The sequence below is a fragment of the Seriola lalandi genome, unplaced genomic scaffold (genome assembly GCF_002814215.2).
Source record: "Seriola lalandi dorsalis isolate HSWRI2012SDOR001 ecotype SW California unplaced genomic scaffold, Sedor1 jcf7180002054574, whole genome shotgun sequence".
NCBI lineage: Eukaryota > Metazoa > Chordata > Actinopteri > Carangiformes > Carangidae > Seriola > Seriola lalandi.
Genome location: NW_019525127.1, coordinates 1,153,915 through 1,168,247, shown reverse-complemented (window position 1 = coordinate 1,168,247; position 14,333 = coordinate 1,153,915). Strand labels below are relative to the sequence as shown.

At 39.7% G+C, this 14,333-nt stretch overlaps 2 protein-coding genes across 3 annotated transcripts; both read left to right on the top strand.

Annotated features, from left to right (window-relative positions):
- The first annotated feature begins 2,510 nt into the window (after nt 1-2,510).
- Nucleotides 2,511-6,098, top strand: sfrp2 (secreted frizzled-related protein 2). The gene is made up of 3 exons (XM_023417481.2): nt 2,511-3,110; nt 3,393-3,473; nt 3,708-6,098. The coding sequence occupies exons 1-3, from the start codon at nt 2,609-2,611 to the stop codon at nt 4,010-4,012; spliced, it is 888 nt and encodes a 295-aa protein (XP_023273249.1). The 5' UTR covers nt 2,511-2,608; the 3' UTR covers nt 4,013-6,098.
- Nucleotides 6,099-8,743: 2,645 nt separating this feature from the next.
- tnip2 (TNFAIP3 interacting protein 2) lies at nt 8,744-12,362 on the top strand. Of its 2 annotated transcripts, none has more exons than XM_087176933.1 (6): nt 8,744-9,431; nt 9,885-10,187; nt 10,358-10,447; nt 10,598-10,861; nt 11,024-11,140; nt 11,267-12,362. In XM_087176933.1, exons 1-6 carry the CDS (start codon nt 8,991-8,993, stop codon nt 11,540-11,542), a joined length of 1,491 nt encoding a protein of 496 aa, XP_087033059.1. In that variant the 5' UTR covers nt 8,744-8,990; the 3' UTR covers nt 11,543-12,362. The 2 variants fall into 2 exon arrangements, with proteins under 2 accessions (XP_087033059.1, XP_023273124.1); XM_023417356.2 differs by having other exon boundaries at nt 8,746-9,431; nt 11,264-12,362.
- Nucleotides 12,363-14,333: the final 1,971 nt, after the last annotated feature.

The window sequence follows — 14,333 nt, the reverse complement described above, 5'->3', positions numbered from 1 at the left end:
AGGTTAGCATATGACCTACCACACCACAGGTACAGTTTAGCCAGCTGACCTACTGCTCTTCTAAAAGGGGTCCAGTTGCAGGTTAACAGGGGGCTCTAGCCCTTAAATGGTTGTATAAGTGTTCCTACAGAGACCCAAATAGAATTAACAAACTTTGAAGGAAAGGAGATAAGAGGGGGAAAGTTGCCACAATAAAAGCAAGTTAAACCTTAACCCAGTTAAGTCCCTGGCTCTTCATGCAATTAATCTTGAGATATTTTAAAGACATCCAGGAAGCAATATACATTCACCTCACCTTAACATAATTGGGAAAGCAATTTAGTAATATATAAACATTATTTCTAGGAGACAAGATTGCAAAATTAAAGGATAAGGCTGTTCTTCCATATTTTTGTCAACAAATAATGAGATCATGAGACCAAAACTAACACTACATTCGTCTATCTCGCATTAATTTCCAAATTCCCCAAGCTCATTTCCTCTTAACGATCACAAATATATAGTTTCATTTTTAAAAGAGGCTAAGTAATTTCCCAAACAACAACAATGCTTTAGTCTTTCTCACTTCCCTTTCGTGTCTGTTGCACTCAGTCCCAGACCCATTCATTCTATGTGAAGGTACAAAAATATAGTTTCATTCCATAAAAAGGCAACGTAGCGTCCTAAAACAGCTGGGCACTGTAGATTTTAGCAAATGTTACTCAACAGGGGTAAATTGTGCATTTTTGGGGGACTACTTTAAGGGGCGGATTTATATACATTTGGTGTAACAGTGAGTATTTACAGCACTTTGCTCTAAATAAAATACATTCATTATTAATTGTGTTGAAGAAACATACCACTCAGTGCAACAGCATCTCATTTGTGTGTTTTTATTAGTTTTTGAACAACAACAACAACAAGAGATCTATGGCTGAGAGAATAACAATAAAATTCCAGGTAAGTAAAGCACATTGTTGAATCAGTCAGCAGTTACAACACGTGTCCTCCACTGTTGCTTTGCTCTCCTGTACAGTAGGTCTAATCAGGTCCTGGAAGTGAGTAATATGGATTCATGAGTCACTATGGGGCATCTTCAGACTCTTTTGTTCTGGGGTTGGGAAACACTCACTGTATCTCCAGTGGCAACACAATGTAACACCTAATTTGAGGGTGCAGCACTTTATTCATGAAACACTATTTATACATGCCAGGTTCACCCAAATTGTTATAGGTTCTGTCTTGTTTTCGTACGGAAAAAAAAAAATCAAATGAAGTGGGACCTTTTGCCAAAATATCCTCTTTGTTCGGTTCTGCTTAAAAAAAAAAAAAAGCTTGGCACATGTAGGGCTATAAACTTTAATGACAAGTTTAATTCAGAGCAAATAAACTGCAACTGTGTTTTCAATTCAAACACTTCTTTTTCTCCACATTTTTAAAACAAATGACTCATAACCTTTTTGAGTGATCGAAGGAGCTGCTGAGTGCAGAAGGCAGGAGGTTCTGAGAGACAATACTGGAATCCACATGTGCCACTTTGCACAGTAATTTTTTGCACATTCATTGCCTCTTGGAGAAAAAAAACATATTGCTGTAGGTGCAACATAAATTCAATTTAGCTCTATTGTACTGGGGTGGCAGCAGAAATCTCAGCAACATATCTCTAAGTCTGGGTAAGTGAGAGCAAAAATATCCGCATATCTTGAAACAACACGGGCCATATGGGAAAATATTCTTTCGTAATTTGGGTGAACTGACCCTTTTAGCATGGAGTTCCTCAAGGCTTTTACTTTACATCCAAGATTGAAGTGCTCACTTGTTTCACCAAGAGGAAGGTCAAGCCTGAGAAGAACCACACTGCTTGTCTGCAGACCAGACTGTATAGCTCAAGGGGGTCTGAGAGCGGATAGGAGCCAGAGCTGCAGAGCAGGAGGAGGCAGATTTGGTTTCACCCCTGGGTATGCTGAGTGGAGGTCTCCCTCTCTCACACCAGGGCGAACAATATTTCATCATGTGGTATGAACCTGCAGACATGCCCAGAGGATTTCACCACTATACTCCTAATGATGGAAAATTAACGCTCCACTGAACAGAGCTAAATGCCCCCACTGACAACATTTCCAAACTATTTACAGCGTGGGCCTAAAAAGCAGCAAGTTAAAGGATCACTCAGGATATATTTCTGTTGATTTGGGCGTAATGAGGAAAACTTGTCAGACACGTTTTGTTATGATTTCCATGAAGGGCAGAAGATGAAATAGTAAGGGAAATTGTTAAAAAAAAAAAAAAAAAAAATGACGGGTGATAAAATACTATGAGCTATAATTATAAATGAGAAATGTCTCTCAGACCCTGAGGAGCGACAAGTGAGAATTTGGGCGTTTTTCTTAGACTTGGGAGACAAATGTATCCACAAGTTTCACCTGATATGAGGAAACCCAGTGTGCTGAATAGAGAAGCGGTCTTTACGCACAATAAACAGACTCCACCCAGACATGCCTGGAAGAAAAACCTCTTGGTACAGTAGGGGCTGGCCACTGACACAAGCTCCATCCACGCCGACTGATGCTCAACAGCCCCTGATTAAGCTCCTGTGTTCATATTTTTACAACTTTTACGCGCAAGCAAAATGAGAGCCCTCATCTCAACAGTGGCGTTGTTGTGGGTGATAGCAATACCCTGCACGGAAGCCATTCACGGATTATACAATTTTGGCCAGCATGAGTTATTCTACAAAAAGAATAACTGTAAGCCAATTCCTGCAAACCTCCTCCTGTGCCACGACATAGAGTACACGGAGATGCGCCTCCCGAACCTGCTCGGACACGAAACCATGAACGAAGTTCTGCAGCAAGCTTCGTCTTGGATCCCGCTGGTCCAGAAGCAATGTCACCCCGACACGAGAAAGTTCCTCTGCTCCCTTTTCGCTCCCGTGTGTCTGGATGACTTGGACGAGCCCATACAGCCGTGCAGGTCTCTGTGCGAGAGCGTCAAGAACGGCTGCGCGCCCGTGATGTCCGCGTTTGGCTTCCCCTGGCCAAAGATGTTGGACTGCGACCGTTTCCCTCTAGACAATGACCTGTGCATACCACCTGCAGGCATCGACAACTTTGTGCCAGTCACCAAAGAAGGTGAGGTTTTGTCTAATGTAGGCAAACTAACCATTCCCAAGTCCTGCGCATAAATGCCAAATTCACTTAGTGGCACATAACTAATAATAGATCATGTATGGACTTTTACTGTTTCAAAAAATGAATGTGTGAACAGCATGATTTTTTTATTCAGTTTATTAACTCATGTGTCCTGCACTGTACTGCTCAAGTGATATTCACTTGTGCATGACATGTTTAGTCTGACAGGCTTATAACTGCTAAGCAATGATTTGTTAATTCAGTCTAATTTGTTTGTTATAGTGCCCAGAGTGTGCGATGCTTGCAAGGAAACAGATGAAAATGACAACGAAATTGTTGACAATCTGTGTAAGAATGACTTTGGTAAGTACGCGCCCACTCATTTTATTAAAGCAGTAGTTCCTAAGGTGAAGCTCAGGGGCCCAAAGAGGTCAAGGGAGGGAGGGGTGTGTGTATTGTGACCAAGATTTCTCTTGCATTTTAGCACCAAACCACATGTAAATACAGATGGCTTTCATTAGCACATGTCAAAAAGGATGATCTGCATACAATATTTGTGTTCCACTCCCCAACCCTCTCTCTGCTGCATGCTTTAAGCTCTGAAGATCAAAGTCAAGGAGATCTCCTACATCAACGGTGACACCAAGATAGTGCCGGAGACCAAGAGCAAGACCATCTACAAGCTGAACGGCGTGACGGAGCATGACCTGAGGAAGACTGTGCTGTGGCTGAAGGACGGCCTGCAGTGCATCTGTGAGGAGATGAATGACATCAACGCTGCCTACCTGGTCATGGGCCAGAAGATGGACGGCCATCTGGTCATCACCTCTCTGAAGCGCTGGCAGAAGGGCCAGCGTGAGTTTAAGAGGATTTCCCGCAGTATCCGCAAGCTGCAGTGCTAGGAAGGGAAAAAAAACTGCATGTGTTACTGTTGAAGATAAAGTTCAGTTGAGCTCTTCCCCGTTCAAATTTTCATGATTGGTTTGCAGTCAAATATATCTTTCTATAGAGCCCAGCAAAGATGTTTCCTTGGCCATGTGTCTTCCATTGGTTTATCATTAATATCCTAAATCTTAAAAACAAGGTGATATGGGGCACACATAGGGTTGCATGGCTGAAATAGCTTGCATTTATTTGACTCTCCACTGTAAATTTTATGGATTTTCAGTTTCCGAAAGGTGCTATGCCCCAATACACTCAAACTACATTAATCAAAATATTTTAAAAGCCAACATTTGGTTGCTAAAAACACCAATTATATCTGGTGCAAACACAAAGGTAAATAAATACAGAAAGAGAAGTCCCTAACGGTACAGTTATGTGAGATTCTGTGACTTTCATCCATTCACTCTTGTTCGTTTTGCACTGACCGCCCCCTAGTGGCCAGTTTTCAAGTGTCTTCCCTGGGAGCTGTCTTTTTTGCTGTCACCTCATTAATTAATGCAGTTAATTGCACTCAGCTGGTGTCCCAGGTACAGACGAGTCACTAATTACATGATTAGAGTGAAAACTAGCAGCGCTTTGAATCCAGGATTAAAAATGACTGACTCTAATAATCATTGGCAGATGTGGCCTACAGTTACATCCTGCAGATGTAGTTTATCATACTTTAAGATACTTTTCTTTTCTCTTCCGTTATCAGAATGTAAGGTTTTTCTACCTTCTTTGAAGGGGCCTCAAACAGGGTTAAATTCTCGGCAGAATTTGTTTAGGGCAGTGGTCAGGCTTTATTAAAAACTCCTATTAAAAAACAACTTACATTAAAAGAGTCGAAGGCCCTGACTGCTTGAGACAGGACTTCACAATTCAAGTATTAAGATTTTTAAGAGTTCTGCGGGATATTTTGAGGGAGTCTTCCTTAATATGGTATCAAAACTCATTTCTGTCCTAGTTCTACAGACACAGTTACAAAGATGGAGTCATTGTGTGTGGTGCATACCGAGTGAAGCTGTGATTCCCCGTGTGTGTAGTGTGATGTTCAAAGACAAAATAATGTTCGTGTTTTTGTATTCCTACCGTTTTCTCAAGCAAAAATGAGAGATAGCTGGCTATATTCTCTTCCTGTTCAACAATTGATTATTCTTGATAAAACTTTTATAGGCCTGAGCAACTGCATACTTTTCTACCACAGTATGATAAAACAAATATTTTTCTACTCCAGACTTTCACATGTCATTTAAACTTTTATGTAAAGTTTTGGTTTGCATCTTCATCCTGTTGTTTTATGAGTAACACAAATTGTATTAACGCTGAATATCTGAGTTATGGTTGATAGTGTTGATTTGATGAGCAGTAACTTGATAAGCGCAAATAACCATGTGGCAGTGTGTATGTGTGCATTGTAAAGTATTTTTTTGAAAGTATTACTGTGTAAATATCAAATACTATCTTTTATTCTTGTATAAAGTTTCCAGCTATTAAAAGCTGCCAACAACACGTTTTGAAATTACTCATGAACGGAGTGTTGAGTTCTAAAAATAAGATATCCTATCATTTAGAGGTCAAGTTCACATTTGACTATCAGCAGGAAACCAATATACTCATGAATAAAAGAGGAGTTAAAAAAAAAATCCTGATGACCGTAGTTAGAAGATGGAAAAAAAAAATCTACAGAATGTATTATTAAATGCCACCATCTAGTGGAAGTCAATGGTAACTGCAGACAGATCCTTTTGTGGCATTTAGCACTGTGTCTAAGGATGACTATTTACAGTTTTTTCATCTAAAATATTTGCACCATTATTTAACTTAAGTGGGGGTTATAATGCTTAAAAAGATCTGTCATGCAGTCATATTGAATGTAGTGTTTTCATGCTTGCTTATAGACATGCCTTTATTTTCTTTCGTTTTGACCATGCATTTCTGAGAAACATCTAAGAAATGTGACACCTGTTTTGTTCCTGATACTCATTTGTTTTTCACTACTTCGATTACTGTGGGGAAATTATTGTACTGCAAGGCCCAATGCTTTTTAAAATATTCCACATATCATCTTTGCTCTTAAGTTTACTTCTTATGTCCTACTTTTAAACACGAGTGCTCTCTTGCTGTTTTGTTTGGGTGATGCTCTTCGTAACTTTTATTTTGATAAATTCCATATACAAAGTCTTTACTTAAGAAAAACAGGCACAAGGTTAGATCTGAAACAGACAGACTATACGACTTAATCTAGCGATTTACATCTTCAAATGGCTTGTTTCTGTCACCAACAGTCTAAATCTCAAAGCATCCATAAGGATATAAACCAGAAATGCATACAATTCTGACATTTGAGAAGGTGGAAGAAGTCTGCAACTTAACCTCAGAATTACTTAAATGATTTAATCGTGGTGATGAATTTTCTGTCAACTAATCGTTTCACTATAACAAACTACTTGGGGCCATCCACTGAGTGATGTGGAGTACGTCCGCAGTATGTATCTCTAGATTCTTCTCATTCATCCAGGTATTGTGCTACCTTGATGACTACGACTGTACTGACATGTCAAAATGAATCAGTCCACTGGACTGTGTGAGTAGATTTCCCCACGTGTTTTAGGGTTTCATCAGCTCTGCCAATTGATGGGGAGTCCCAGACATTTCACCTCTCAAGGTGAATCACACTGGCACATGAGCTGCTGAGGGTTGTTATATGAATCAAGGTGTGAACCAAAAGAGATGAGTTGTAATCTACAGTCTAAATGATTTCCTCTCATGAGGAAAGAACACCACATTCAGGTTCCTCACTGGTGCTGCAATGAAAGTGAACTGTAGCTGGTATTGCCAAAAAGACTTAAAGTATCAGTGACTTAAAACACTGTCCTCACATTCACTTCTTCTACATGGTTTCTATACCACTTTACACCTTGAACTGTCACATGACTACCATGTGACTTCAATGAGTCACCAACAGATTTCATGTGACATTATAGCATGATTGACCCAGAAATACCTGGGACTCCCCACTGGCCAATGGAACTGACGAAGTCTCTTGTATGCCTGCCTAAAAGCCTTAACCCTACTCCTACAGTCTAGACAGGGGTTTCATTTTGACCTGCCAAGCCTCAGAAGTAAAGTGTTCTTGTTGGTCAGGGTCCAATCCTAAAGGAGTTTTGCCAAGTAGCTTTAGTATTAACAAGAGGCTTATATGTATTAGGAAATGTGTATTGTGTTTAAAGCTCCTGCAAAAGGCAATACATGTGTTCTTCTTCACTGCATTTGTTTTGACAGAGCTATTGCTAGTAGGTACTGACCAACATTATACATTCAAAACATATGATCACTTGGTAAAATACAAAGCAGTACTGATTAAACTACAAACACTAATTAAAATGATCTCCACTATAACAAGCGACAAAACCAAAATGCAACTTATAGCAAATCAACAATATACAATATCTTCAGTATTGACTTGGAACATTGTGCACAACCATTAAAGCAGTTGAATACTTCTTCCATGCATAAGCCTGCATAGGCTACATTACAAATGTTGTAATAATGTTACTGTACTATACATGTCAAACTAATGTGTAGCCTAATACAAATTGCAGCATCAAGAAGGGTGAGGTCTGTTGGTGATCTTATCCTTATTCCTTTTTTTTTCTTTTGAATTAATAAATGAATGAATGAATTTACTTTTATAGACGTCATTCTAAATGGAATATTTTTGGACTGCCCAGAGGATTGACATTTGAAGACTTCACCTCGGTCACTTCTTTGTTTCGACATTTTATAGACCAAATGAATAATTAGGCCAAGTTGGAAAACATAAACTGCAGATCAACTGATAATGAAAAAAGTTTGTTGCAGCCCTAATTTAATTATTTTTAATTGAACTTTTTCAATTGTGGACTAGTCAATTTAACACCTTATAGGAGAGGTGATGTTTAAATTATTGCACCCTTTTTCCCATGTAAAACACCAGCTTGATATCACAGGCATATTACAAAAATAGTGATAATTATAGGCTAAAACTAAAGCATCACTAAGTAATAATGGCACTAAGTAATCCTATAATATTGCAGTCAATTTGTAATTTGTTACAGTAACAGATATTTCCAAAGTTTCAGAAAGCAAAATACCCCAAAAGAATCATTAAGAGCCATCCAATGATCAGTCATAACTCATTCTGTATGAATCATGTAATAGTCTGGACAGCTAGAATACAATCACGCACACACACTGGTTGTATCCGTATTAGGAACCAGCAGTCATGATGCCTTCAAGGCTGTGGGAAAAAATAAAACCAGTGGGGCGAGGATAAACAACCCTAAAATAATGACAGGCGTAGGCTATATGGGGAATTTGCTATGACAATAGAAATGCCCTGGTGTGACGTTTAGGGGGCGAGATGCGTGAAAACCCTGTAAACTACCTTTGGGAAAATTAATGCTTTAGAATTGTACTGATTGCAAAATACTATAGGGGACTTCATTTTCTATAGGTCTTTTTGTGGCTACATTATCTTTAAGCCCACAACGACAAACTTTAAGGTGGGATTTAAACTTAACTTAAAATTTTTTTCTTTCCCAGTCTAATTTATGAAACTAAAACTAAAACGACTCTCTTCTAGGAGCACTTGCTAATGCTAATCAAATGCACTTCTTTGCGTCTCTCGCTTGGAGAGTTCGAGTTTACGAGGGTAGTGAACGCAGCACCAGAATTACTTTCCCAGCCGTTGGTAGAACCTAGCTTAAAACCTTTTAGCCTGTAGTTAAAATGTATGTTTATGTGTGTTCTTAACCATTTGTGCCAACGGGCTATAAAACCATTTTACCTCCCAATGACGGTCGACGATGAATCTTTGAGAGCAGGCAGGGCTCAGATTGACGAAGCTCAAAAAAGTACGTGGGGAAGTTCCCTAGGAAATCCCCCTAGACTGTTATATTATTCTCGACACTGATGCGCCAAATCTCCGACAACCGTCTTCCTCGGTCCATTTCTAAAGACACAGGGCTAGGAACAGAGGTGTCAAATGTTGGATTATTAAGAGTTGATCTTTCTGTTAAATCTACTAAACTTGCAATGGATAACTTCAGTATGAACACGGATAACGACATGGTGAAAGACAAAATCCGGAGCTACAGCACGCTGAATACTCTTTATCATGAGACTCGGCAGGAAATCGACCTTCTGAACAAACAGATAAATGTAAAGGACAATATCATTGCAGAGTTGAAAGTGAGGCTGGGGAGATATGAGAGGATCTACATGGCCGTGGGAGATAAAGAGTCTGTGGTCATAGGGCCGTCCAAGTCTTTGCTGGAGAGCTTATGTAAAGAAATATGCAAACTGAAACAGAAGAGGAACGATATGGAGTTCAAGGCATCTCGACAAGAAGAGGTATAATATATTGTTACCATGTTGTTCCTTGCGGATGAGTGTGGACACTGGAGCCTGAAGTTGGAGAAAAGTTAGAATAGTGGCGCATGTCTGTCCAATGAAGGGACATTACCCACAAGTCCATCAGCAAGAACTACTAAGCTTTAAAACCCTTTAAGTCTACATGTCAACTTTTAAGTTTTTGTCACCCTGCTGGATTTATTGTTTTGACCCGCATGCAATTGTGATGTTCATGTTGTATTAATAGTAAAATCTTAGTGAATATTTTCAGTGACATCCTCAGTGAAACAAATACTCATGATTTAAAAGAAAATCAAACAGAGAAAATATCAGTAACAATAATTAGAATAATAAATTTTAGTTGTATCGCATCTTTAATAAATAAAATGCACTTAAAGATTACATAGTACAAACTAATGTGCTCATGCAGTTCATCACCGTGTCTTCTCCCAGGAGATCCAGAGACTGAATGTGCAGCTCAGAGAGAAGGAACTGGAGCTGGAGAGTGTCAGGTGTCAGCCAGACCACGAGAAGGACCAGGAGATTCAGAGGCTGCGGTCGGCCTTGGAGGAGAGGGATCGGTCCGAGGCCACCAGAGCCGTCCTCTGCACCTCCCTGGCGGAAGAGGCTGACCAGCTCCGTGGCCAGCTCGGTGCAACTGTGAAGGTGTGCCAGGAGCTGCTGGCGAGGCTAGAGAAAGAGAAGAAGGGAGAAGGAGAAATGGAGGAGATGGCTCAGCTTCAAAAGCCTAAGGAGGTGTGTGATGCCTCAGCTTCATGGGGCTCCTGGTATCTTTGTTCACTTGTTGCAGTGGAGCTTGAGCTCAACGCACTACAAATCATCCCCACATTTCTTTAAATGTTGTGTTAAGTACTGCTTTTTGTTCTGGAGGACCCTGCTGTAACTTCCTTCACCATTTTCCACAGACAGCAGAGTCCTCTGACATGAGTGGTGTTAATGCTCAAATCTACCAACTTCAGGAGGAGAATAAACAGCTAAAGCAGCGAGTGGCATATGTAAGTCAACTAGAAAGTTATTCTCAATAATGATTTTTTTTTTTTTATAAGCTATATTTTAATTACTCATAAGTGCAATACTAATTTGCTTAAATACAAAATCAGTTGAATCATATATCCAACAGTGTCTTTATAATTTGTCCTTTTTAGGTACAAGGTTTGAATTCTCAGTGGCAGAAGTATGACTCTAGCAGGGAGGACTATATCAGAGGTTTGTGTCAGAGGCTGAAGGAGACCACTGGGCAGGGCTTGACGCCTGGGCTGGGTTCTGTCAGCACTGGGTTGCTTCATCAGGAGATTTCCAGGCTCAATGGCTTACTGGAGGAGAAGATTAGTGAATGTGCAAGACTGGGTAGAGAAGGAGAGGAGACAAGGAGGCAAGACCAAGAGCGCATCCAGACACTGGAGCAGCAGGTCAGTACTATTTTATTGTCTCAGTGTATCTTCTACATTGACGCAGTGTGTGCACATGTATAATTTTACTGTATACAGCTCTAGTAACATATGATGTTTTTAACAAACCTAAACTTAATTTTAGAGAAACATAAGGAGTAAAGTTTTATTTTTCTTCCTCAGGTCCTCATCTATACAGAGGACTTCAAGTCTGAGCGAACTGATAGAGAGCGAGCACAGGGCCAGATCCAAGATCTGAAGGAGCAGGTTCATCAGTTAAAACAGCAGCTACACAAACAGGTGAGACAACGGCCCTTCAATACCTATATGCCTACATAGCATTCTCTTCCTTTTACGGTGAGCATGTTCCCTTATGTGTGGCTGATGCAATCCTAACAGCATACATGTCTCATGCTTTTTTAGCAGGGAGCTAGCAGAGAAAACAGAGACGTGGTTCCCATGTGTCGTGTGCACATAGGACACAGGATCTCCTCGAGGCGACAGAAGGACGACGCAGAGCACCTATTGAGGACCACTGCTGAGACACAGCAGCAGCCTGCAGCTGCAGCAGCCACACCGAGCCCCGCCTGGAGTGAATGCTCAGGCCAGTCAGAGTTACAGTGCCCACTATGCCAGGCCAAGTTCAACGACAGGGACACTGCAGAGTACCTGAAACATTGGGAAGAGTGTGCCAAACTATAAACAGAACAACACTCACTTCAAAAAGACAGTTATCTTTTTGCTGACAGTAAATGAACACTGATGAGCAGCACTACACGGCAGAAAATAACCTGAGTGGAGTTTCCAATTTGGGGAGGCTTGACTACAAACAACTGACTTAAAATGTTTGTACATAGGGAAGCAAAACTGTACAATCCACAGTTCCCTGTCGCAAAACAGATGAGTTCATCAGGCCTTTCTAAGTCTGCATAGTTTTTTTTGTTGTTGTTTTCTTTTAAGTGTCAGGTTCTGAGTGTTCTCCTGTGGCAATGCAGGAGATTATTGTGGAGGGGAAGAGGATTTCAATGCAATATATCAAATATCATATACCTCAATGTGTCAAATTACAAACCTGTTGCACTTTCTTGACATTTAGCCAAAAACTAATCGTAGGATTGTACAATTCAAAGATTCATGATGCATAAGCTTCTTATTTTTGGACCTAGACATGTAGTTGATAATGTGGTGCTATTAGTAGTTTTTATTTTTGATTAAACATTACATATTTCTGTTCTGTAAATTATATATTAAAACAGATTTAAAATATATAACTATTATATTAATATTTATTCTTTTTGCATATATAATTGGATTTTCGTGCAATGTTTTGTTGCCTATTTTTTTCACCAAAGCCATGAAATTTTACTTCCTGGTAAACTTTTGGGATCAAAAATTTCCACTTTTTGAAACAGTGTATGCAAAGACTGCATTCTAACTGACAATATGCTTATTTTCTGAAATCTGGTGCTGTTTTTCTCAAGCTGGCACATTATTTTTGTAATAAAAGATTGTTTAGATTGTTTATAGCTTTCAATATGTTTATTCCTGTGTGGTATATTTTAATTCTTGTGACAGTCTGCAGCCTGAAGCTGTAACCACAGATCACAGCCTAACCAAGAAAATGTTGGCGCTACTTAATCTAAGTCTGTGTGCATGTCTTTTAGTGTGTGTTTGTGTGTCCATCTATGTCACATGTGTTTTTTGTGCACAGTGGAAAACCCCTTCCCAGCGTTGCCTGAATGGGCACGCTGTACTGTGACAGCCAGATTCCCAGCTGTTGTGTGGCTGAAGCAAACACTACAGGGGTTTGGCAGCTCAAGTTACATCCAAACCATCAACAACTGCCTGCAGATCAGTTGGTGACAAAAAAAACAAAAAAAAAATTCTGCAGTCAGTGGCTGTGAAGTATCATTTTGACACAAACAGTGCTGTTTGGTGAATCAGTTGTCATGGGTTTGGTGTAGTAAGCACAGGAAGCTGGACATCCCCTCTTCTAAAAGGAAGTAGGCAGTTGCAGAGCATAAAGAAGATGGAGCCAAACAGCAGTGGTATTTATGTGTGAGTGAACGCATCGCTTTTTGCTGCATTGTTCTCTGATCAGATCATGGCACATTTAAAGGAAGACTATAACTTTCAAAAGAGAGCAGTTACAAAATTAAGTTTAACCCACAAGCAGTACAGTAAATGTAGCTGCTATTCAGCAAAAGTTTGAATCTGGATTTAAATACCACAGGATTATCAAATATATTTCTAGATAAAATTAAAAAACAAGCTTGGGTTTTCATTACATTTTCACTACATGCTTTAAAGCAAATGTTTTTTATATTTTGGGAAATAAGCTATAAACTTTCTTACCATATGAAGTTAGATGAGAAGAGGTTAGTTAAATAAGAAGCTACCAAGTATTCGGTTAGCTAAGCACAGACTGGAAACGGAGAAACTGCAAGCTTGCCTCACTGATAAACTGCCTATTTTGTAATCATGGACAGAGCCAGGCCAGCTGCTTTCCCTATTTCCATTCTCTATGCTAAGCTAGGCTAACCCAACTGCTAGTGGTAGCTTTACATTAATGGTACAGGCATAAGTAGTATCAATCTTCTCATCCAACTATCTGTGATCAAAGAAAATAAACATATTTTCCAAAATGTTGAACTATTCAGAGTAAAATTTTCAGAGATGATTTTCAGAGTAAAATTCTGACTTGGTGATCAATTTCAACCAATTTTTCTACCAATACTAGAATTAAAGATATTAATCCTTAAAATTAGAAGTGTTGAAAAGGTCTGCTTCTGAAAACAAAATGAAGAGGTTTGAAAGTTGGTACATCCCCCAGGTCCCCAAGTGTTCAAATGACACCACATGATAACTTACTCGTCAACTAACTGGGGACAATGTTTGTGGTTGAATTATTTTGTAACACATCCATTTCCTTTACATAACACAGCCTGCCTCAAATTCATGTGCCTACAAAATGACTGGGTCCAATTTTGGCTTTAAAGGGCAACTTGAATATCTCGTCTAAAAGTCGACCACAGGCACATTGGCAGAAATACACACAAGCCCTAAAAAGGCCATGAGCTGTCTTCTAGGGATTCCCCCCCCACCACCACCAGCAGCATACACCTACACATTTACAAAAGGGTCTATATGTGACTGAACTTCCACAACGCTCTACCCACCAATCTGAGAGTGGAAAAAAATAGGTCACAAGTCCCCACCTGAGTGTCTGGGAACTTTTCTAAGAGACAAAGAATTAGTAAGAAAAGTCAGGTGACGGTGGTAGATCAGTTCCTGTTGGAACCGGGTTTCAAAGCATCAGGATGTACTGATCTAGCAGTCGTATACTTTAACAGAGAGGGTAAAATTCAGCCTGACACTTATCCAGACAAATAAAGAATGGATAGATACGGCCTTTAATCTTGTGTATATCCTAAAAGAATGGGAATTTCCCGCCATCACAAGGGAATTCCCAAAAAAGCAGACAAGCTTATGA

Bases quoted from the DNA above. Each gene is read 5' to 3' on its own strand.
- sfrp2 (XM_023417481.2), top strand. From the start codon at position 2,609: ATGAGAGCCCTCATCTCAACAGTGGCGTTGTTGTGGGTGATAGCAATA. The intron at 3,111-3,392 runs GTGAGGTTTTGT...TGTTTGTTATAG, and splicing joins TGTGCCAGTCACCAAAGAAG to TGCCCAGAGTGTGCGATGCT. The intron at 3,474-3,707 runs GTAAGTACGCGC...GCATGCTTTAAG, and splicing joins TCTGTGTAAGAATGACTTTG to CTCTGAAGATCAAAGTCAAG.
- tnip2 (XM_023417356.2), top strand. From the start codon at position 8,991: ATGCGCCAAATCTCCGACAACCGTCTTCCTCGGTCCATTTCTAAAGAC. The intron at 10,862-11,023 runs GTCAGTACTATT...TTTCTTCCTCAG, and splicing joins TCCAGACACTGGAGCAGCAG to GTCCTCATCTATACAGAGGA. The intron at 11,141-11,263 runs GTGAGACAACGG...ATGCTTTTTTAG, and splicing joins AACAGCAGCTACACAAACAG to CAGGGAGCTAGCAGAGAAAA.